The sequence below is a fragment of the Heterodontus francisci genome, chromosome 37, assembly GCF_036365525.1.
Source record: "Heterodontus francisci isolate sHetFra1 chromosome 37, sHetFra1.hap1, whole genome shotgun sequence".
Classification (NCBI taxonomy): Eukaryota; Metazoa; Chordata; class Chondrichthyes; order Heterodontiformes; family Heterodontidae; genus Heterodontus; species Heterodontus francisci.
In genome coordinates, this window is record NC_090407.1 from 31,031,587 (window position 1) to 31,056,477 (window position 24,891).

General features: G+C 45.7%; 2 protein-coding genes across 2 annotated transcripts in view; one reads left to right on the forward strand and one right to left on the reverse strand.

Annotated features, from left to right (window-relative positions):
* c37h1orf50 (chromosome 37 C1orf50 homolog) overlaps nucleotides 1-5,932 on the reverse strand; it is a 31,643-nt gene extending 25,711 nt beyond the window's left edge. The window contains exons 1-2 of the mRNA XM_068017479.1: nucleotides 5,795-5,932; nucleotides 314-429 (exon numbers count right to left, since the gene is read on the reverse strand). Coding sequence (XP_067873580.1) covers nucleotides 314-429; nucleotides 5,795-5,885 — 207 coding nt within the window. The 5' untranslated portion in view covers nucleotides 5,886-5,932. The remainder of the gene's footprint in view (nucleotides 1-313; nucleotides 430-5,794) is intronic.
* A 4,663-nt stretch (nucleotides 5,933-10,595) lies between these two features.
* p3h1 (prolyl 3-hydroxylase 1) overlaps nucleotides 10,596-24,891 on the forward strand; it is a 46,015-nt gene continuing 31,719 nt past the window's right edge. The window contains exons 1-3 of the mRNA XM_068017480.1: nucleotides 10,596-11,119; nucleotides 22,658-22,810; nucleotides 23,768-23,957. Of these exons, the coding sequence (XP_067873581.1) occupies nucleotides 10,673-11,119; nucleotides 22,658-22,810; nucleotides 23,768-23,957 (790 nt within the window). The 5' untranslated portion in view covers nucleotides 10,596-10,672. The remainder of the gene's footprint in view (nucleotides 11,120-22,657; nucleotides 22,811-23,767; nucleotides 23,958-24,891) is intronic.

Genomic DNA, 24,891 nt, shown 5'->3' on the forward strand with positions numbered 1-24,891 from the left:
TTTCCCCACCCCTACCCCCATCACTTGGATGGCCCCCTGCACCATAGTGACAAGGTCAGTTTGCCCATCTTCCCTGCGCTCCTTGTTCTTATCTATACAGGTAACCTTGTACCTGTTGGATAAGGTGAAGGGCTGAGGGTCCTCCATCCCATCATGGTCCCTGCATGAAGAACAATCACGAGGGCAAAAAACTCAAGAGCAATTATCACTCACGGAGCTGCAGCCCAGCAGTAGACAGCAGCTTGGGTGGGAAGGGAAGGTGTAAACAGTGGGAGTGGGGGAGGACGGTGGGGGTGGGGGGGGGAATCCCTACCTTTTGGATTTGCTCTGCCAGGGCTACAAGGTCGAGGGGGTCCCCAACCCGATTGGTTTGATAGGTGCTGACCAGCTGCAGGCCTGCAGGGTTGGCATTGCTCTCCACCAGTGCCACTGTAAACAAAACAAGAACCATTAAAGAGCGCAATCAGCCTCTGTCAACTCCGCCGGATGGATTAATGAATGAATGCACCAATTAGTGTGGAACTGAGGACTAGGAAGTGTGGAAGGTCACAGATGCCACTGTTAACTGATCTCAACCAATGACGCAATTCGCCTCAGCACCCCAGGTTTCTCGTATCTGACCTTTCACCCCTGCTGGAAATCAGTCAACAAGCTGGCACTTGAAGAATGGAGATTTGTGCAAAGGGAGGCCGGTGCCTAGGGGGTCATTCCCCAAGAATGCTTGAGTTTCAGGAAGGAGGAGAGGAGAAGCTGAAAAGATAAATCACCTAAAACAGGGCGTTGAATCAAAGCATGCCTGTAGGTTTGACCATGTGACAGTCTGATCACGTGAACCTGCTAATGTTGTTGTATTTACTGTACAAAGGTCAGGCCTCCTGTATTTGAATATTTGTTCATGGTTTTGCTGTTATTTGAAAGGTTCTAAGAACCAGGAGGCCATCCCGGAGCAGATAAAAAAAAAGTACCAAAGCACTCTGTACTGTAAAAAAACACTGGCCTAGAAACTGGGCTGAAAAATGGAGGCTCTGTGGCCCCTAGTCCCCAGATATGTCGGCAGGAAGTGCACATACTTCCAACCTGGAGAGTGCCACCCAACGTACTGGGTACGGGCAAAATAGAGACATCTTTACTCTCGCCTGTTAGGCCCTTTCCATATGCAAATAAGAGGCCTAAAGCCTTCTTCAGGTCCTGTTGCAACCTTGGTTTGCCCTGAAGCAGCCAGCTCCAGCAAACTCAGAGAAACCAAGTCTTTGGCTGCAGCATAAATAGCCAGTTAATTAGCTGAGAGTGCAGCAGGGAGGGGCCGGAGATAAACCCTCTGTGGATCTTACTCCTCCCTGGCCCCGACCATCCTCCAGACTTCCAGACCTCCAATATCTTTCCTACAGGTTCTGTGACCAAGGCAACAACCTCTAGGTCTGCCACCAGCTGATGCTGCCCTGGCACCAGGTGGAGGACACCTGCCTCCTTCCAGGCCGGCAAGTGCAACATGGGCCCACAACCCACCTACCAGGCCTGTGAAATAGTCTGCTACCACCGCCACCACCAGGAACGTGAACCCTTTCCGTCCCCGGCTATGCTCTGAATACTCTTGAGACATCCATACAACCCGGCAGTGTCAACCGCCGCCCCCGTGGCAACCCGACAGTGTCAGCGCCGCCCCCGTGGCAACCCGGCAGGGACAGTGCCGTCCCCGTGGCAACCCGGCAGTGGCAGCGCCGTCCCCGTGGCAACCCGGCAGTGGCAGCGCCGCCCCTGTGGCAACTCGGCAGTGTCAGCGCCGCCCCCGTGGCAACCCGGCAGCGGCAGTGCCGTCCCCGTGGCAACCCGGCAGTGGCAGCGCCGTCCCCGTGGCAACCCGGCAGTGGCAGCGCCGCCCCCGTGGCAACCCGGCAGTGGCAGCACCGCCCCCGTGGGAACCCGCCAGGGTCAGCGTTGCCCCTGTGGGAACCCGCCAGGGTCAGCGCCGCCCCCGTGGCAACACGGCAGTGTCAGCGCTGAGCCAGTGTGAAGCCGGGAATGTTAGCGCTGAGCCTGTGTGAATCCGGGTGTGTTAGCGCTGAGCCTGTGTGAATCCGGGTGTGTTATCGTTGAGCCTGTGTGAATCCGGGTGTGTTAGCGCTGAGCCTGTGTTAATCCGGGAGTGTTATCGTTGAACCTGTGTGAATCCGGGTGTGTTAGCGCTGAGCCTGTGTTAATCCGGGAGTGTTATCGTTGAGCCTGTGTGAATCCGGGTGTGTTAGCGCTGAACCTGTGTGAACCCGGGTGTGTTAGCGCTGAGCCTGTGTGAACCCGGGTGTGTTAGCGCTGAACCTGTGTGAATCCGGGAGTGTTAGCGCTGAGCCTGTGTGAACCCGGGTGTGTTAGCGCTGAACCTGTGTGAATCCGGGTGTGTTAGCGCTGAGCCTGTGTGAACCCGGGTGTGTTAGCGCTGAACCTGTGTGAATCCGGGAGTGTTAGCGCTGAACCTGTGTGAATCCGGGTGTGTTAGCGCTGAGCCTGTGTGAATCCGGGAGTGTTATCGTTGAACCTGTGTGAATCCGGGTGTGTTAGCGCTGAACCTGTGTGAATCCAGGTGTGTTAGCGCTGAGCCTGTGTGAATCCGGGTGTGTTAGCGCTGAGCCTGTGTGAATCCGGGTGTGTTAGCGCTGAGCCTGTGTGAACCCGGGTGTGTTAGCGCTGAGCCTGTGTGAACCCGGGTGTGTTAGCGCTGAGCCTGTGTGAATCCGGGTGTGTTAGCGCTGAACCTGTGTGAATCCGGGTGTGTTAGAGCTGAGCCTGTGTGAACCCAGGTGTGTTAGCGCTGAACCTGTGTGAATCCGGGTGTGTTAGCGCTGAGCCTGTGTGAACCCGGGTGTGTTAGCGCTGAACCTGTGTGAATCCGGGAGTGTTAGCGCTGAGCCTGTGTGAATCCGGGTGTGTTAGCGCTGAGCCTGTGTGAATCCGGGTGTGTTAGCGCTGAGCCTGTGTGAACCCGGGTGTGTTAGCGCTGAACCTGTGTGAATCCGGGTGTGTTAGCGCTGAGCCTGTGTGAACCCGGGTGTGTTAGCGCTGAGCCTGTGTGAATCCGGGAGTGTTAGCGCTGAGCCTGTGTGAACCCGGGAGTGTTAGCGCTGAGCCTGTGTGAATCCGGGTGTGTTAGCGCTGAACCTGTGTGAATCCGGGTGTGTTAGCGCTGAGCCTGTGTGAACCCGGGAGTGTTAGCGCTGAGCCTGTGTGAATCCGGGTGTGTTAGCGCTGAGCCTGTGTGAACCCGGGTGTGTTAGCGCTGAACCTGTGTGAATCCGGGAGTGTTACCATTGAGCCCGTGTGAACCCAGGAGTGTTAGCGCTGAACCTGTGTGAATCCGGGAGTGTTAGCACTGAGCCCGTGTGAACCCGGGTGTGTTAGCACTGAGCCTGTGTGAACCTGGGAGTGTTAGCACTGAGCCTGTGTGAACCTGGGAGTGTTAGCACTGAGCCTGTGTGAACCCGGGTGTGTTAGCACTGAGACAAAAACAAGAAATGCTGGATTCACTCAGCAGGTCTGGCAGCATCTGTGGAAAGAGAAGCAGAGTTAACGTTTCGGGTCAGTGACCCTTTTTCGGAACTGACAAATATTAGAAAAGTCACAGATTATAAACAAGTGAGGTGGGGGTTGGGCAAGAGATAACAAAGGAGAAGGTGCAGATTGGACCAGGCCACATAGCTGACCAAAAGGTCACGGAGCAAAGGCAAACAATATGTTAATGGTGTGTTGAAAGACAAAGCATTAGTACAGATTAGGTGTGAATATACTGAATATTGAACATCAGCAAGTGCAAACCTGAAGAAAAACAACCTGAAAAAAACAGTGGGTAAGCAAACTGAACAAACTAAGATGAAATGAAATAAATGCAAAAAAAGATTGTAAAAAATGTAAAAAGGAATGCAAAAAAAAGGAAGAAAAAATAACTAAAAATGACTAAAAATGAAAGTAAAGTGGGGGGCTGTCATGCTCTGAAATTATTGAACTCAATGTTCAGTCCGGCAGGCTGTAGTGTGCCTAATCGGTAGATGAGATGCTGTTCCTCGAGCTTGCGTTGATGTTCACTGGAACACTGCAGCAATCCCAGGACAGAGATGTGAGCATGAGAGCAGGGGGGAGTGTTGAAATGGCAAGCAACCGGAAGCTCAGGGTCCTGCTTGCGGACTGAGCGGAGATGTTCCGCAAAGCGGTCATCCAGTCTGCGCTTGGTCTCCCCAATGTAGAGGAGACCACACTGTGAGCAGCGAATACAGTATACTACATTGAAAGAAGTACAAGTAAATCGCTGCTTCACCTGAAAGGAGTGTTTGGGGCCTGGGATAGTGAGGAGAGAGGAGGTAAATGGGCAGGTATTACACCTCCTGCGATTGCAAGGGAAGGTGCCCTGGGACGGGGACGAGGTGGTGGGGGTAATGGAGGAGTGGACCAGGGTGTCGCGGAGGGAACGATCCCTTCGGAATGCTGACGGGAAGGGAGGGGAAGATGCGACTGGTAGTGGCATCACGCTGGAGGTGGCAAAAATGGCGGAGGATGATCCTTTGGATATGGAGGCTGGTGGGATGAAAAGTGAGGACAAGGGGAACCCTGTCACAGTTCTGGGAGGGAGGGGAAGGGGTGAGGGTAGAGGTGTGGGGAATGGGTCGGACATGGTTGAGGGCCCTGTCAACCACAGTGGGGGGAAATCCTCGGTTGAGGAAAAAGGAGGTCATATCAGAAGCACCGTCATGGAAGGTAGCATCATCAGAGCAGATGCGTCGGAGACGGAGAAACTGGGAGAATGGAATGGAGTCCTTACAGGAGGTAGGGTGTGAAGAAGTGTAGTCGAGGTAGCTGTGGGAGTCAGTGGGCTTATAATGGATATTGGTAGACAATCTGTGACTTTTCTAATATTTGTCAGTTCCGAAGAAGGGTCACTGACCCGAAACGTTAACTCTGCTTCTCTTTCCACAGATGCTGCCAGACCTGCTGAGTGAATCCAGCATTTCTTGTTTTTGTTTCAGATTTCCAGCATCCGCAGTATTTTGCTTTTATTTTAGTGTTAGCACTGAGCCTGTGTGAACCCGGGTGTGTTAGCACTGAGCCTGTGTGAACCTGGGAGTGTTAGCACTGAGCCTGTGTGAATCCGGGTTTGTTACCATTGAGCCCGTGTGAACCCAGGAGTGTTAGCACTGAGCCTGTGTGAACCCGGGTGTGTTAGCACTGAGCCTGTGTGAACCTGGGAGTGTTAGCACTGAGCCTGTGTGAACCTGGGAGTGTTAGCACTGAGCCTGTGTGAACCTGGGAGTGTTAGCACTGAGCCTGTGTGAACCTGGGAGTGTTAGCACTGAGCCTGTGTGAACCTGGGAGTGTTAGCACTGAGCCTGTGTGAACCTGGGAGTGTTAGCACTGAGCCTGTGTGAACCTGGGAGTGTTAGCGCTGAACCTGTGTGAACCCAGGAGTGTTAGCATTATTGCTGTCTTAACTCTGGAGAGTTACCACTGTGCGCTATCTGCACTTGGAATTATAAAGATCTTCAACACAGCATTGACTGCCCATCTCCTTATCACTGAGTGGATCTAAATGCTCATTCGGGACTGAATTTTGGTGACTACCTACAGTTTACATTATTCCAAGGCAGTGAATACTCTGGTTTCTGACTGATCAAAAAATCAGTCACTTTCACCTGTTTACAGTACTTGAGACACACACAGCTGGCTGTAAACATACGGAACTGATGACATCTGGTTACACTTCAGTAACATTCACATCAATAATAATAATGTAGCCAGCTATTGGCCGCCTTCTTACCAGTTGAGCTGGTTGTCACGCTGTTGTCAGGGTTAACATGGCTCATGTTGCCTCTGGTTACAAAGTCACTGGCACTCTCACTCTCTGTCATTTTCCCCACACTAACTGCTTCCAGCCTTTGGTGACAGCTTCTTATAACTGGGGACCTTCCTTCTCTAATACAGCTGTCCTCACAGCTCCTAAAACAAAACAACAATGCTTAGTTCCCTTTCCACAGTGCTAATGTGACTAAAGACTTAGCAATGAAAGCGCAGATGCACGGAAACCGAGCTACAAAAATTGTAGGCATTAACCGCAGAGCTAAATCTCAGAAGATGATGAACATTGTGATCAGGGGAGTGGTAGGCACCTACCTGCCAGTGCTAGCTTGTGTAACCCTATTTGTTACCTAACAGACACATGTGTTCTAAAACTGGCAGAGGCAGGAACACAGCAGAACACATAATGTGGAGCAAGCCCACTCACATTCACAGCAAAATCACTAAGTACACAGACACAAACTGAGAGCAAAGAGAATGTTGTACAAAAAAAACCTTGTGATTGTATTCTAGAAGAAAAAACTTGCATTTATACAGCGCCGTACACAACTGCAGGACATGCCAAAGCACTTTTCAGCCAATTAAGTACTTTTGAAGTGTAATCACTGTAATAATGTAGGAAACATGGCAGCCAATTTGTGCACAGCAAGATCCCACAAACAGCAGTAAGGTAATGACGAGACAAATTGTTTTAGTGATGTTGGCCTTTGGGAAAGACGTGAGAGCTTTGGAGAGAGCACAGAAAAAGATTCACGAGAATGGTTCCGGGGTCATGAATTTCAGTTATGAAGATAGATTGGAGAAGTTAGGGCTGTTTTCCTTGGAGGAGAGAAGGCTAAGAGATTTGATAGAAGTATTCAAAATCATGAGGTGTCTGGACAGAGTAGATAGCGAGAAACTGTCTCCATCTGTGAAGGGATTGAGAACGAGACGGCACAGATTTAAAGTAATTGTTGAAAGAAGCAAAAGTGACATGAGGAAAAACATCTTCAAGCAGCGAGTGGTTAAGGTCTGGAATGCGCTGCTTGAGAACATGGTGGAAGCAGGTTCAATTGAAGCATTCAAAAAGGGAATTAGACTGTTATATGAAAAGGAAAAATATGCAGGGTTATAGGGAGAAGGTGGGGGAATGGAACTAAGTGAATTGCTCTTTTGGAGAGATGGTACAGACATGATGGGCCGAATGGCCTCCTTCTGCACTGTAACAATTCTGTGATTCTGGTCGAGGGATAAATATTGGCCAGGACACTGGGGAGATGTTCTTCGAAATAGTGCCATGGGGTCTTTTACGTCCACCTGAAAGGGCAGGTGGGGTCTTGGTTTAACCTCTCATCCAAAAGACGGAAACTCCGACAGTGCAGCACTCCCTCACTGCTGCGTTAAAGCGCCCACCTAGAATTTGTGCTCAGTTCTCTGGGGTGGGACTCGAACCCACAACCTTCTGACTCAGAGATTAGAGTCACAAAGTCTCGAGCAATCATTTTGAAATATTTAATTCTGGTGAGAAAGATGGCTAGTTGTTGTCCATGTGCTCCCACACGGTGCGATACTGAGCCGCAGAGGCCAGGACAATCTCAGGTTCGATCTTCATTTGCACTGCGCTCTATCTCAGTGCTCCTAAGCTAGAGAGACAGGGGAAGGAGAAGAGGAGAAGACAATTTTCCAGGGTTCCCATTCCACATAACTCGCAGTAATTCCTGCTGGAAAGGGCATGCGTAAATGCCTCAGGTAAAGACCATCAGGAGAGGAACAGACAGACAATTGATTGGGTGGCCTTGCTATTGGGGATTGGATTAATACTGGTGCATGGGCGCATGTCAATGTGAACAGAAAATCAGTGTGAAACTCATTCTGACCAGATTTCAGATTCACTGATTTTTTTTTTAAACTGTGTTTTTTAATATCTTATATTCAGATTTGCAGCAGTGTTTTTCCGGAAATCTTCTCCCCTCCTCTCCTGAAGATAATGACCCTTGCTGTGTTATGAGCTCCACATGCCCTGGCAATCCCCTGCTCCCTCTATTAAGTGGCCATTCCTCACCTGTGAGCCTTGAAAATAAGCTTAAGCGGGAAAACACCTTTGACCGCCAATCCATCAGGCAGTGGTCTGCACGGAATGTCCTCAAAGCCCCAAGGGAAAAGGAGATGGTGGATCCTGTCGGATGGTTCCCTGAGCAGACTGCCAAAGTCATTTGACAGAATGCATCATCACCAGAACTTTCAAACAAGCACCAAGATGTAGTTTGGCTGGTGGCGAGAAGGGCCCTCCCCGTCAGATCCTTCCTGCACGCCCGGAGTCTCACCCCCTCCACACGCTGCCCTTGAAGTGGCTGCGGTGGGGAAGAGACAGTTGCCCACCTCCTTCTGGAATGTGTCTTTGCAAAGCAGGTGTGGAAAGAGATGCAGTGGTTTTTGTTGAGGTTCATCCCAAGCAGCTCTGAAGCACAGGAGTCTGTGCTCTACGGGCTGTTCCCAGGGACGCACACCGAGATAAACATCGACTGCTGCTGGATGACAATCAATTCAGTGAAAGACGCTCTTTGGTCTGCCCAAAACTTGCTGGTCTTCCAGCGCAAAGAGTTGTCCACGACCGAGTGTTGCAGACTGGCACATTCCAAGGTCTAGGACTACGTGCTGATGGATGCACTAAAGCTTGGGATAGCCGCTGCAAAGGCTCAATGGGGAAAGACCACTGTGTAAGGTTCCCCCACCAAAGTGAACTGAGGGACTGGGCCGATGGGAAACCCCTCGGGCTGTATACACCAAATATGGTTTTGCTGTAAAATGGAATGGAAGGGTTGTGAGGCAATTCACTCCCGTATTGAAGAAAACTGATTTCCTTTACACTTTTCAGAATGTCAACTTGGTGCTGTTTTGAACTCTTTTGTACAGATTTTTATGAATAAAGTATATTTTGGGGGGAAAAAAAGCTATCCTGTGCACACACGCTCACTTTGCAGCAGCAGTCAGCTGATTGTGATCAGGAGGCATATCCCTGGCTGATTCTCTTCTTTGATTACGCCAGCTGCTTTCACTTCTAACACTGTGTTTCTCTCAGCTCTAATACTTTGGTTGCTCTGCCTCGCTTTTAATACTCCTATTTCTCTCACTACAATTATGTCACAGTCTTGTATCAATTCTGTTTGGCCCTCCTTTTATTGCTTTATAGAATGATACAGCACACAGGAGGCTATTTGGCCCACGGTTCCTGTGCTGGCTCTTTGAAAAAGCTGTTCAATTAGCCCCACTCCCCTGCCCTTCCCTGTCGTCCTGTAAATTTTATCCCCTTCAAGAATTTATTCAATTCCTATTTGAAGGTAACGATTGAATCTGCTTCCACCGCCTTTTCAGGCAGCACGTTTCAGATCAGAACAACTTGCTGCATAAACGAATTTCTCCTCATCTCTTGCCTCATTAACTTTTGCTTTTAATTAAAATACTTCAATGGGAATTATTCGATGGCAAGACTAAAAAAATAACAGAAGTCTGATGACGTTATGGACCCAATGAGACCCAAGCATCTGGGAACCCCAGTTTGAAAACCTATGCATGATACCTGAGCCTGCCAACTCCGTTGGGGCTTATTCCCAGAGATTTCCTCCTACCGACTGCCCCACCTGATAAATCCATATGCCTTATCTCCAATATTTTTTAAACTAATAAATTAAAGAGGTTAAAAAAAAAGATTTTTACTCCCCTCCCAATTTCTCGTAATATTATTTTCTCCTGGATTTTGCTGTCAGCTGTGTTCAGGGGAATAATCTTTCATTTCTGGAGGCTCCAGGACAAGTTTGAAGGGTTGGCAGCCCTTACTATACCACCGTGAACACTTGGTCAAATCAAAATCCTGGCTGGAGAAGAAAGGGTTACATTTTCCAGCTCCTGATGGGCAGCTCCAGCCACCCCTCCTCCACCGCCAGCGCACACAGATTAGAAACCACTGTTTTCATAGACGGGTCCTGTATCACATAAATCTCAAGATGGCCAGGGGGTGGGAAAGTAGAACACTGTTTAGATAAAAGCCCTTCTCAACCATTCAGAGCCAAAGTGATACAAGAGGATTGTTTAGCTTCTGTAAAATGGACGTAAGCAACGGATCCCCATTCCTTCCAATTTGCTGAAACAAACAAAATGGGATCAGAGGATAGAAATTCCTGCCTTCAGATTTGTAAATTAATCTTTTTGCACACACTTCAACTCCCATTGTTTCCAGAACATTTGAACAGAGAAGTGGAGAGCCCCCTGTAACATGAGGAGAGCCAGCAAAACAACTGGGGTGCAATACGCAGACCTTACCTTTTGGGTAAAACAGCCCTGAGTGTTTTAAAATGACAACTTGCATTGCAGCTTTAACATAGTGAAATATCTCAAGGCCTTCTACAAAGAGGGAATTGGGCAGCAAGAAGCAGTCCAGGAGGGGGGTTAGGGGAGGTGACCAGTGAGGGAGATTTTTAACGAGAGTTTCAGAAGTGGAAAGGAATGTATTGAACTCAGCCCCCAGCCTGAAATCAGAGGTGGAGGTAAAAGGAGTCTTTGATTTTTATTTAGTGAGTCCTTTCTCCCCTCCATTTCCGGCAATTCTGCTCTCCTACTTCAGGCTTAACGCCAACCTTCACATATCATTACCAAAAAGTATTCCATGTTGAAAGAGTTTAAAAGTTTGTGAGCTGTGTTTCCAGTACTCTCCATTGACTGGCTGTGGGGAGGAGACAGGCCTAGGCTCCTCCTTCAGGGAGGAAGCACTCTCTCCAGTTCAAATTTCATCCTAACTCCCGTTTCCTCACAACGCTGTGGTGCCTCTGTCTCTCTCTCTCTCTCTCTCTCCCTCTCCACCTCTAACATGGCCCTCTGGCTCTCTTGGTCTATTTTTCTTGTTCTTACCTTGGCTGGGGGGAGCAGGGCTGAACAGCGGGAGCCAAGCCGAACCCCGCTGGAGTCATACGACCGCCTGTTCAGTGCGGCGGTGGATGCTTATTACCGCAATGACTGGCAAGGGGTGATCATCAACATGGAGCGGGCACTACAGAACCAAGCGGGCCTGCGCCGGCTTAAGGTCCATTGCTGGACCCACTGCAACAACAAGACAAGGTTTGTCATCTCCAACAGCGGGCAGGACTTCTTCTTCGACATGAACTTCTTCAATACGGTGCTGAGGAAGGCTGACTGCCTGAAGGAGTGTGAGGAAGACAAGCTGGGGCCCTACTCCATGCACCAGATCTCTGAGGAACTTCTACTTGAGTTCCAGAAGAGGACCCCCTATAACTACCTGCAAATGGCTTATTTCAAGGTAACGTTAATCAGAACTGTCCACCATGCTTTCAAACACATCTGTATCTTCATCTGGATGGAAACTCTCCTATCACTGTTCAAATTTATTTTCAGTTAGACCAGCTCTAGCATTGTTTATGATTTCTGGGGCCTTTCTGCAATCAATTCGAGCCAGTCGCCTCGATTAGTAGCTTACAATAATAGTTGACATTTTTATTTCTGAAATCCCATGGGAGCTGAATCTTAAAGGATTCTCTCTAACGACTCATCTCTAGCTTCGTCATGCACTTTAAGTAGAAGTGGTAAGTTTATGTGCTCATTATAGTGAGGGGTGGTAGTGTTGGGGGCTGGAGACTTCTGCAGTTTCAAAACTACCCAGCTCCTTCAGCCAGGTCAGATACTCAAGATGTTAAAAGCTTTTGGGTTGAGATGGAGAAAGTCACAGTCGTGAAATCCCCTCACCCCTCGAGCCTACAATGTTCTGCAGAAGTAGGCGATAACTTATAGGCCAAAGAACGATAAAGTCTTCTTGCGGTTTGATCCAGCTTTAGCAGCGATCTGGAATACTGTCAGCACTGAATGTCAGATTGAGACTGCTCGCCGGCTCCTTTCTCTTATTCCCACCTAATTTGAACCCTCTGCAGGTTGTAGAGAACTATTTTCTGCCGTGTTGTACCCTGTAGAATTGTGTCGGATTTTATTTACATGTTTGAGCACCAGCTGAGTTATGGCTGAAAGCTGGGCTACGTTGTGGACATTAAGACCCATTCTTGTAACATTTGCTTCGTTTGGCGCTGATGGGGATGCAATATGATATCTGCCCCGGCCTCGTCGCCTTCTAACGACATGTTTAGACTGCTTTAATCGTGTCTTGGTTCCTTTGCTGCCTACTCATTCTGACGGGACATGGAGAGCTGTAGCTGTGCCTTCCCCTCCCCCAGCCAAGCCCACCAGCCTGAGTGCCACGTAGGAGTCGGGTGTCGGCCGAAAATCTCCGTTACTGCCTGCAGCAAGCAAACATAAAAAGTCCTACTGAACTTTGGAGGAGTCCAGGCCTCTATGTCTAAAAATGAAATAAAAAGACAGCTTGTATCTTCCATAGGAACAGTCTAATTCGGATGTTGTTTTAAAAAAAGCTTTAATTCAGTTTGCAGATGTGCTAGCTGGTTGTTGTAAATTTCTCTAACTAGTGAGTTTTTGTCAGCCTCCCAATTCTGTTTAGTACAGTGTTTTCCCTCACCATGTTTTACACAGTTTTACATTCTGAATCTGCCTCATCGTTCCTTTTCCCTGCAAGATTAGCATCACCGAACCACTACTATGTGTTTTTAAAATTGAATAGAAAAAGTTGCAATTACATAACAAGTTCCCATAAACTTAGGTTGTATTCCCTGGAATTTAGAAGGGTGAGGGATGATTTGATTGAAGTTTTCAAGATATTGAGGGGAACAGAAAGGGTAGATAGAGAGAAACTATTTCCACTGGTTGGGGGGGTGGGGGGTTGGTTCTAGGACAAGGGGACATAGTCCAAAAGTTAAAGCCAGGCCTTTCAGGAGTGGTAGAAGTTTGGAATGCTCTTCTGCAGGTAGGATATGATGCTACGCCCTTTATTATTATTATATCTGATATTGATAGATTTTTGTTAACTAAAGATATTAAGGGATATGGGGCAAAGGTGGGTATATGGAGTTAGGTCGCAGATCAACCATAATCTCATTGAGTGGTGGAACAGGCTTGAGGGGCTAAATGGTCTAGTCCTGTTTCTATGTTTTTCTACTGACCAGATAACCTTTTTTTAATGATGTTGGTTGAGCGATAAATATTGTCCAGGACACTGGGGACAACTCCCCTGCTCTTCTTTAAAATGGTGCCATAGAATCTATTACATCCACCTGAGAGAGCAGACTGGGCCTCGATTTAACATCTCATCCACAAAGCAGTACTTCTGACAGTGCAACACTCCCTCAATACTGCACTGGAGTGTCAGCCTAGATTTTATGCAGGAACTTCTGGCGTGAGATTGATCGCACAACCTTCTGACTCAGAGGCAGGAACGCTACCCATTGCATCACAGCTGACACCAATCTTCATCTTTATCTGCTTTATTTCCTTCATCTTCTCACCTATTATTTCAATCCTGGAAATATCATACAACACGGGCCTTGGCCTGTCACTTGGCTTCTTAATTTTGAAAAATCGCAGCTGGATGTGCAAAAAGAATGAGTATATAAATATCCTGTAACATTAGGGCGGCACAGTGGCGCAGTGGTTAGCACCGCAGCCTCACAGCTCCAGGGACCCGGGTTCGATTCCAGGTACTGCCTGTGTGGAGTTTGCAAGTTCTCCCTGTGTCTGCGTGGGTTTTCTCCGGGTGCTCCGGTTTCCTCCCACAAGCCAAAAGACTTGCAGGTTGATAGGTAAATTGGCCATTATAAATTGTCACTAGTATAGGTAGGTGGTAGGGAAATATAGGGACAGGTGGGGATGTTTGGTAGGAATATGGGATTAGTGTAGGATTAGTATAAATGTTCGGCACAGACTTGGTGGGCCGAAGGGCCTGTTTCAGTGCTGTATCTCTAATCTAATTAGAAGATTACATAATAAGGAAAATGAGTTGGATCACCCTTAATGGCTTAGTTACTGATTGCAGTTCCTGGGTTGGTTCTGAGGTCTGTGGTACAATCTGTGGCTCACGCCGAGTGAAGCTGTTAAGCCTAGGGAAGGAAAAAGTGAAGCAAGGTGCCCCACTCCTGTTTCCTCCTGGAAAGCCTTGCCTGCGTGGGTACCGACAAGATTGGGCTCAACTATGACGTTCCCTATGGTCAAATGGCCTGCTGACTAGTCTAAGGTTCTTCGCTGAAGGATGGGAATTGGGGTGAGATAGCAGAAATCTGAGTGGAAATTACCTCAGCCTTGAAGAATGGAAGGATGAAAATAATGGGAGATAGGTTAATTGGCCATTATAAATTGCCCCTAGTATCGGTAGGTGGTAGGGAAATGTGGGGACAGGTAGGAATATGGAATTAGTGTAGGATTAGTATAAATGGGTGGTTGATGGTCGGCACAGACTCGGTAGGCCGAAGCGCCTGTTTCAGTGCTGTATCACTAAACTAAACTAAACTAAGAATAGAATTGCTACCTAATCTGCTGACCAAATATTTGTCCTGTATAATCTTTTTTCTTAATAATAATGATCTGTAGTGTCTAGACAGAGCTGTGCAGTCTGGCAGCATGGTGTTTCCTGCCTGTTTGGAGAGATCTGGGGAACACAGTGGGTTGCTTCACTATATTTGGTGAATAGCCTAACGATAGAAGGGTCCATTGTCCACCTTGTCGCAATGCTATCCCAGCATAAGAAACATATGTTATAGATGCTGACTTAAAGCGTTAAGGAGCCTGCATTGTAACAGTCTTCTTAGGCAATCAATGTGTGAAGTATTTAGATCTAAACTATCTGTTCACTTTCCCTGTCCTGAGCTGGAGTCTTTGGCCCCAGTTACAGAGTTTACGACAGGTGACAGGTCAGGTCATAGATCAGCAGGAGCCTAAGGCCTAAAATTAACAATAATCTTGTTAGGAGCCTATGGTCTTAACTGCACAAGATTCCAGACTGCTGCACACTACACTGTAATGAATCTGGGCTATGTACGTGATTAGATTCATGTATAAACTTGTCTAGCATGTACCTTTGGTCATTCTGTTTGGAATGAAGTTTAAATTATGGAATTCTCACTGGTAGGTAATATGTAAGAGTTGGCCTATCATTATCTCAGTCCTGAGGCTCCCCCTGCCACCCCTAAAACCCTATGTTAAATTCCAGACCACTTGTTGTGGAATGATAATGCTGGAGCCTATCTTTATTCAGTTTCACATTTATTATACAATATAAAAGGATTACAAACATGTAGCTCCTCACTGAAACCCTCCACCAGTCTCAGTAAGTGTCTCCTTATAAGAAAGACCCCAGTTCACACTGACACCTGCATATAATTAAACAATTGACACACAATTAACAGATTCCCTTCTTTCTTTTATAATAAAACTTAGATTAATATGCTCAGACAACATTTCAAAATAAATTCCATATTATGTACAAAGTATTAACATGCTCAAAGGACATTTCAGAATAAATCAAAATAAATTCCATATTTGGTACAAAGTATTACATTGTGAGATGCCCCTCCTCTAGCACCTCTAACAGTTTCTTTGTACTAGCATATCCTTTTGTGAAACAATCAGATAGCTGATAACTTGCATCTACCCATTTACGTTTGGAGATTTCCTTTCTCTCCAACATTTGTTTCAATCCAGCAAGGTCAATACATAGTCTGTTCTCACTTACACTTTTTGTAGAGTGTGCATTGTCCCACAAAGAATGATTATCCATATAACATTCATTGGGTATCCTATCTTCAGGATGTCCCTTGTTCAGAATTTCACCTAAAATATTTGAAAAATCGAACCCCATATCCACTGCTTTTACAAGAACCAGTGTTTCTGCAGCTAAAGTGCTTTTAACGATCCTTTTAATTTTTTTAGTTTCCAAAGCTAAAGGACAACTATTCCCATTTTCATCTATCAGCAATATTATGAAGCTTGTTGCACTCAAAACCACATCAGCAAGATTAGTATGTGAAGCATCACTAAAAATTATTAGCTTCATGTTCTCTGGGTCACCGAAGGATGGGAACTACAGTATCCATTTCTCAAGATTAAATTTTTTTAATGTTTTATTTTCCCTGAAAACATTCTCAACTTGCGGGTTTTTCATCATCGTGCTTAACTCCAGCACATCAAAACTATCATCAGGCCCAGTCTAAGAGCACAACCAACTTAATTGACCAATCAAGCTTCGCAATTGCTCAGTCTCTGATTTAGATATATCACCGTCTTTCTGTGATGACCTAACATGATGAACCGGGATGGGAGTAATACTCTTAAATGGGATTGTTCATTTAAAGTTATTCCAGACTTAGTCTGCTTAATATCTAAACCAATATGTTTAAAGGCCCCACCAGCCTGACTCCCAATCTTATATTCCGCCCTGATCTTAACATATTTCTCAAATTCCGCAGTACCACCCCATAAGAAATCACCATCGTGCATCATGAAGACGTCTGAAAGTTTCCCTTTATGATACCAATAAAACATTGCAGGATCTGCTGTTAGCTGAACACAACCAATTTTCAACAAAACCGATCTCAGTGAGAAATACCACACCCTGGAAGCATCATTAAAGCCATAGATGCATTTATTCAGTTTCCATAGTTTTCCTTCTGCATCTACTGCCTCTTTAGGTGGTTTCAGAAGCTTCTCTTTGAAAAGTATTACCCTGCAGAAATGTAGCTTTTCTGTCAATGGATCTACACTCCCATGAATTTGTGACCAAAAGAGTTAAAAAGATTTTCAAGATTACTTTTCCAGCTGTGGGAGAGTCCACTCTAACGGTATCCCCCAGTCGCTCTTCAAAACCCCTTGCAAATAACCTCGCTTTAGCCTTATAAGTCCCATTGGTAAGGACTTTTCCAGTACAAATCCATCTACGTGACTAGGCCGGCTGTCCCCTATCTAGTACCTCAGAATAAACTCCAAACTCTCTCCAACTTTCTAATTCCTTATGTTTTGCTTCTCTTATTAGTTTATCCTCAAGTTTATTGGCAGCCACTAAAACTTGGTCATGGTCATGAGGACTTCTGCTTCTAGTTCTACTCCGACATTATTTTCTAGCCTTTGTTTCATTGTAGAATTTGTTCAAACTACAGCCTCTATTAGCACTTTGTTGTCTTTCGGGACTACTGCTGTAAGATCTCCCTCGTACATTAACAGAGGCTCTTTCTCCAGTACGGGATCGTTTCCTGATGCAAGAGTCGCTTCCAGACCTACTATTAGAACTTGCACTGTGCTTTCCTACCCTCCACTCTTTCTCCCCATTCTGCCAGTCCGCATACCTTGCTTCTTGGCCATCATCTTGAACATTCAACCAATATTTCAACCTGCCAGTAGATTTTCTTGCATGTCCCACAATTGTTGCATCCCTCCATTTATCAGACCCCCTGGAATATATGTTACCCAAGTACCTACTCGGGGCAATTGTCCTTTGGATGCATTAGCTCTTTTTTGAGCATCATGATTGTTCAAATTACTATCCAACTCTTGATCTACCTCATTCTGTTCCTCAGGACCTTCATCACAAAATACATGATCATTTGAGGTACAAGGTGCCTCGTTTCCCTCTATCAACTACTCCGATTCTGAGATTTTGTAATCAACCCCAATTAATCGTGAGGAATAAACCTTAACAGTTTGATTTCCATGCTTGATAACTACTGTCTTACCATCCAGACCTATTACCTTACCAGGACCCTTCAATTCCCTATGCCCCTCTCTTTTATAATACACCTAATCTTCTGAATTAAATGCTGCCTCGGAGGGCCTTATACGATGCCTCAGAGCTCTCTGACTTTTCTCAGAGACCTCAGCCTTGATGAAAGCCCATCTCCCTGTTAGTAGAGCCCTCAAATGGGCAGAAAAAATTGAATTAATTGTAATACCTTCTAGAGCAGGAGGACTATCACACAGTACAGAAGGCAATTTAGGATTTTGCCCATAGACCAATTGATAGGGACTATATCCCCCAATCATTTGAAGTGAATTCTTTGCATGAACCACCCATGCCAGGGCAGTTGTCAACTTGCAGTTTGGCTGGTCAGCTAAGATTCTATGCAGCATTTCATCAATCACTGCATGATTCCTTTCACAGAGCCCTTTGCTGAAAGGACTTTCAGCTGCTGTATTCATAACAATAATGTTCATGCTTTCACACATGTCTCTGAACTCATTTGCAAATTCCCCACCATTGTCAGAAACTTAGCTGGTTCCCCAAGCCCTGTCCCTATCCATTTCTCCATGATTTTATCAATAATCACCCTTTTGTCCTTGCTATTATTGTAGAAAAACTAAATCTAGTTGCTAGGCCTATAAAATGTAGAATGAAAATATTCTTGTATTTGTCCCACATCTTTAAATCCATGGCAACTACCTCATTAAAGTGACGTGCCAATGGAAGGATAACAATAGGACATGATGGTGGCCTCTGATACTTTTTAAAGATTTCACAATTTTCACAAATCTTTTCAATTATCTTCATATACTCTTCATCAATCACGCCTGCATCCTTTAGCTGGGTTTTTAATCTTTAATAAGACGCTTGAGCAAATTATCTGCATAACTTTAACACAATTTTCTTTTTATCTATGATTCTTATCACCTGATGCCATTAATACTTTTTTTAAACGCTCTTGACTAGAAACATCAGGTTATGTTAAGGGGATCCAATAATACCCTGACTGGGTAAACTGCAAATTCACTGACTTTCCAAAAACAATTGCCTTATCATGCTCTAAATCAAGTTTCATTTGTGCCTTTTGCATTGAAGGTTTATTCAACAGTAAATGTATCTCACTAGAGACTACATCAGTATTGATAAAATGGCTTACTCCAGCTATTTTACATCAAATTACTACTCTCTTCAGTGATTTCAATGTGTTGTCATCACCAAACCAAAAGCTGGTCGTACTTTTATACTCCTTAACCTTGCGTCGATCCTCACTACTGAGTGAATCCAGATAACATTGTACCCAATCTTTTCCACATACTGTCGACGTGCAAGCATTTTCTAATACAGCACAGTTGAATGAATCCGCAACTAACACTTTATCACAGGACTAAAACTCCTTGTGACTAGTACAACTCGTTCAGATTCAACAGTATCTTCCTCTTCTGCCTCAAATTCTCTTTGTCCTGTGTTATGTCGAGCACTCTGCCCCTCTGCTTTGGGCAACTCATTGCATAATGATACTTTGAGTCACACCTGAAGCACCTATTAACTTTTCCTTGGGCGTTCCCGGGAATTCGTTTGCCGATAATTATTGTTCCAATTCTGTCTTCTGCTGTAATAGTCATACCTGCTAAAGTTGCTTTCATCCTCATTCCTTCTGTTTTTAACTGTTCCATTGTACTTATTCCAGCGTCCAGTATCTGGACCATTTCAAAATCCGGTAAACATTGAGTCGTCCATTCTTTGTGTCACTGCAGAATGCCATTTGTTCTACCAGGGCTGCAGGAAATGACTGTTTCCCCAGGAATTTTTTTAAGGCAGCAGACATCATATCTAACAGAGAGTCTTTTCCAAGAACCGAAACCCCAGATGGATCCATGAGCCTGTCCAAACGTGACACTCTAACATAATCTAGCAATTTAAATGCTAGCACTGAACCAGGGATCTCCATATTGAATTTCCTCAATCTTCTATACAGTCTGTTAAAGTTCATTGTTACGACCAGGTGAGAAAAAGGTCTAGGGTTCCCTTTCAGCCATCGCCTGGTCTTACTGTAACAGGGATTAATATTTAAATACACTGTGTTTTTAGCACCCCCTTTGTTGAATCCTTGTTCACCGCTTTCCAATTATAAGGCAAAGAAGCCAGCACAATAGGTTTTCTCAGGTTTAAAGAAGAAAAGTGAAATTTATTAAACTTAAACTTAAACTCTAAGGTGGTTAACGCCTACAGATACACGACGCACCCATGCTAGGATGCATATGTGTTACATATGTGCAGATAGGGACAGAAAAGCAGAAGAAAAATAAAATGGAAAGGTTTGAGGCAATATCTGACGAGTTATTGTTATGGTTCTTCGCACTCGCTGTAGAGTTCTTGATCGTAGGTAGATCTTGCTTTTTGTTGGAGCGGAGTATTCTTCTTAAACCTTGTTCACTGTAGGAGACTTTTCTCTCTTGGGGTTCATATGTTTTCAGTGGGTTTTGGCGTTCCGTGAGAAAGAGATGGGAGCAGGCAGACAGAAGAGGAGGTCTGCTTCAGTCCAGGAGTATTCAGCCTTCCGCAGACTCTCAGTTCAAAACTCTGCAACAGCAAATTAGTCATGTGACTAACTGGTCTGACCACGTCTGTTTGTGGATTGAAATGGAGCAGGGGATGGCTGCGTTTGCTGACAACGCAACCACTAGGTGGCACTGCACTGGTACATGCGCATATGCAGCCTGTTCCACTAAAATACCACAGACTGCAATGTTCAGGCAGCTGCCAGGACTAAAGATGGCGCTGCTCAAATAATCACACAAAGGCAACGTAAACCCATGTCAGCACACAATGTCCGGAGAGAGCGGGTGGGGGAAGTGGGGAGCGAGTGGTCAGAGAGAGCGGGGAGGGGCCGGGGAGAGAGCGGGTGGTGGTGGGGGGTGGGGGGAGAGAGTGGGCTGGGGTGGAGAGAGCGGGCGGGGGGGGAAGAGGAGAGCACACCCACAGCCGCTGCCGCCACCAAGGTCTTCGGCTGTTCTCTCAGCTGCATTACTCGATGTCTTCATCTGCGCATGCGCCGACTAGTCCTGGCAATGCAGAACGCAGCGCACGTGCAGAGAGCAAGAGCCTGTTTGCGCACGTGTGCAGATTGGCGCAGTCTGATAATGTCAGCGACCAGCTGTGCTGTCAAGAATCACTTTGTTTGAAATTTAATGTCCATACGGTGAAATTAATGTGCCTCATTCTTGGCAGGTGGGGGCGTGCTGGATACCATGAAATATTTCTCCATTGAATAACCATCTGTTTTCCAAAATCTATCAAAGTTGACCATGCCTCATATGCATTCAATGGGCCATCCAAGAATTCTAACAGAAGATCCAGACTTCCATCAGTAACCAACTGACAAGCATCCAGTTCATAAAACACTTTACTTCTGATTTTACTTTTGGTAGGAAGTGACAACGCCAAGGCCATAACGTGTTTCCTCTTTGGTAGGGACGTAACCCGTGTCCACATATCCACTTAATTCTTCCACTGGTCATATGGTTCAAACTCAGAGAACATCAAAGAGTAATCATACCCTGACAATTCACACTTGCTTTCTGCCATATTTTCCACAATAGCCAGTGAGATTTCAGTTTTTTATGTAAAAAATAAATCCTACTTTCCAACCTTCAGCTTGCTAAATTTCGGAAAGGATGTTGTGGAAGGATAATGCTGGAGCCTATCTTTAGTCAGTTTCACATTTTATTGTGCAGAGTAAAAGGATTACAAATACATAGCTCCTCACTCAAGCCTTCCACCAGTCCCAGTAAGCGTGTCCTTACAAGTGCTCAAGTAAGACACCAATTAACACCCTCCACTTGCATATAATTAAACAATTGATACACAATTAACACCCTCTGCTTCCTTACTTCCCTCCCTACCTTCAAAAGTCTCCTTGAACCTCACATTTTCAACCAAACCTTCAGTCACCTCTTTTAACTCTCCCACATCTGTTGCTTTTTCTTCTGTGATGGGGCTTGGAGCTTTCAATATTAAAGGTGCTGTAGATAAGCAAATTGTTGTTTTTGTGTATCCCAGGGGACTTAATCTATAGCTCCTTTTGGACATCATGTGAAGCATGAGACTAACTTATATACTCCTGTCTTTTCATGCTGTAATCCCAGTTTCCACTCTTGATGCTTGGATAACCTTCCATGGCTCTGGCCATCCCAAGCGGCCATTATTCATTTGTGCACCTTAGCAATGAGCAGTGCCAGGGGACCATCTGAGCAAAGACTAATCGTGTACTCACCTAATGTCCACGTGTGTAATCTTCCCTGGTCAATTTTCCTCTCCCTAACCTGGAATGCAGAATCCAATTGGAACACTCCTTCCACAGCCTTGAAGACGATCAGCTCACTCAGCACCGACTGGGCATCAAACTAGTGACATTGCTGGTCTGTATGGCTCATTGACTCAATGGCTAAAATGAGCCATGGACTGGGCGAATTTGTTGAATATTGTTTAAACTAAGGCTGAGGGAATCCTTGGTTCCCTAGCACCCAGCATCGCTCATTTTGAGAAGTAGAAAATTTATGTAAAAGGTATTTTTTTCTCTCTCCCTTTCCATTAACAACTATCCTTAGTGTCGACAAGGGGCTGTTAAAGAGTTGGGATAAAATTGCAGCCTCTGTTTAACTTATAGTCGGTACAAAAAAGGCAAATGAAGGAAATCTAAAATAAAAACAGAAAGTATTAGAATTCTGATCCATCAACATCAGAGAGACAGATAGAAGTTTTAGTTTGATTCTTTCTCTTTGCCCTTTTCCCTCTATTTTTCTCAATTGCTCAATATTTTTGGTGCCAACAACCAGCCAGCGTCTTGCCCAGGAAGCCATTCTTCACGTGTTAGTGTCAACAGGCTGTTAAACAGTGGAGGACCTCTTAGCCGAACTGAATCCTGTTCTCGCCCAATGTCCATGCACAGCAGGAGGAATCAAGATTGAGACCTGTGGCAGATGTTTCCCCCTCACTAATCTAGGGGCGCTGTGGCCAATAATAGGACCCGAGTTCTGAGGTCGGTAAGGTTCGGCCATGGCTCAATAGTGGGACCTTTCTGGTTGATGGGGAGATATATTTATCAGAACATCATTTCTTCAGGTGCTGATTGACCTGCTGTGCACTTCCTGCATTTTCTACATCTCTTTAGCTCTTAAGATGGTGGGTACAATGTGCCCCCTGTGTTTTGTGTTACAGATTAAGAAACTGCACAAGGCTGTGGCTGCAGCTCACACCTTCTATGTGGTGAACCCGGAACACCTGGAGATGAGGCAGAATCTGGAGTACTACAGGCTGATGGCTGGTGTGAAGGATTCAGACTTTAAGGACTTGGAAGCCAAACCCCACATGGTAACGACTCACTACTGATCCAACATTACAACTGGCAAAGCTGTAGGATGGATACTGCAGTGTAGTGATGATATTACTGCACTAGTAGTCTAATGGCCTAGACTAATAAAGTGTGAGTTTGGAATCGCGCTGTGGCAGTTTGAGTATTTGAATTAAGTTTCATAAATCTGGTATCGATAAAAATGACCATGAAGCTGTTGGATTGTCATTAAAAACCCAACCGGTTCACTGATATCCTTTAGGGAAGGAAATCTGCCATCCTTACCTGGTCTAGACCCACAGCAAAGTGGTTGACTCTAAGCGCTCTCTTCAGCGTCCTAGCCAGCCATTCATTTGTATCAAACTGCTATTTCAAGAAAAGGCCCATCACCGCCTTCTCAAGGACACCCATGGTTGGGCAATAAATGCCAGCCTTGCCAGTGGTGCCCACAACCTGAGATTGAATGAACCAAAATCCCAAGACAGTTCCTACATCAGCCATCAGTATAACTTTATTGACTGAAGTTGTCGATTTAATAGTCATCAATGCTGAATTATGGACTGTTCTGTGCTGTGCGCTCATGCTGGCCACAACCTGGGTTAACCCTCCATTTATATTAGAGCGTTGCAGTATGAACAAGGCATGCTAGCTTATCTGTATTGTTGGCCTGTCAGTCCTCTAACTGATGGGAGGGGGGCGGGGGTGGTTGGGAGATGGGGGTGGGGTGGTGTCAGGGGAGGTGGATATTCTGCAACCATAAAAACAAACATGACCTGGGAATTCTGGTCTGGGGTTACACATGTGCACACATGCAGAATTTTTAGCATCACAACAGATACTCTGAATTCTGCCCTGCAATGAGGAGTATAACCAGAGCTCGGATGTGTGTGCCAGGACTCTGAGGCAGTTGGGTATTGTGTGTGGCTCACTCTGGGTGGGTATTCTGTTGATCTTGGTTCTGTTGCCTTGTTTCTCAGGAAGCTTTCCGTACAGCGGTCTGGCTTTACACAGACGAGCAGTTTGAGCCTGCGATCGAGTATTTAGAAAATGCATTGGTGGAATACTTCAAGGCAGATACAGAGTGTCGTGCTGTCTGCGAGGGCCCATACAACTTTGATGGCTACAGTTACTTGGATTACAATGCAGACCTGTTCCAGGCTATAACAGGTAACTTTTCATTTCAGCTGCCTCCTTTTTCTCTTAAAGCTAGTATGATCCAGGATGTTATTGTTTATTGCAAGGGGAATTGAATACAATGCAAGGGCATTGGTCAGACCACTGCTGAAGTATTGTGGCCACCATATTTAAGGAAGGATGTAAATGTGTTGGAAGCGGTTCAGTAAAGGTTTGCTAGGCTAATACCTGGAATGGGCGGGTTGTCTTATGAGGAAAGGTTGGACAGGCTAGGCTTGTAGCTGCTGGAGTTTAGAAAAGTAAGAGGTAATTTGATTGAAATATATAAGATCCTGAGGAGTCTTGAGAGGGTGGATGTGGAAAGGATGTTTCCCCTTGTGGGAGAATCTAGAACTAGGGGTCACTGTTTAAAAATAAGGGATCACCCATTTAAGACAGAGATGAGGAGAATTTTTTTCTCTCAGAGGGTCGTGAGTCTTTGGAATTCTCGTCCTCAAAAGGCGGTGGAAGCAAAGTCTTTGAATATTTTTAAGACAGAGGTAGATGGATTTTTGATAAGCAAGGAGATGAAAGGTTATCGGGGTAGGCAGGAATGTGGAGTTGAGGTTACAATCAGATCAGCCATGATCTTGTTGAATGGCAGAGCAGGCTCGAGGGACCAAGTGGCCAAATCCTGCTCCTAATTCATATGTTTGTATGTAGGAATCTTTTATCAGCTGTTTCAACCTTGGCTCCATTGGTATCACTGAGTCAGAAGGTTGTGGGCTCAGGCCCTACTCCAGTGATTTGAGTACCTAAATCTAAGCTAATATGGCAGCGCAGTACTGAGGGAGTGTTGCACTGTTGGAGGTGCTACATTTTAGATAAGATACTAAACTGTTTCAGGTGGGTGTGAAAGATTGTATGGCACTATGTCAAAAAGGAGCTGTGATGTTGTCCTGGCTGATAATTATCCCTCAATCAACAT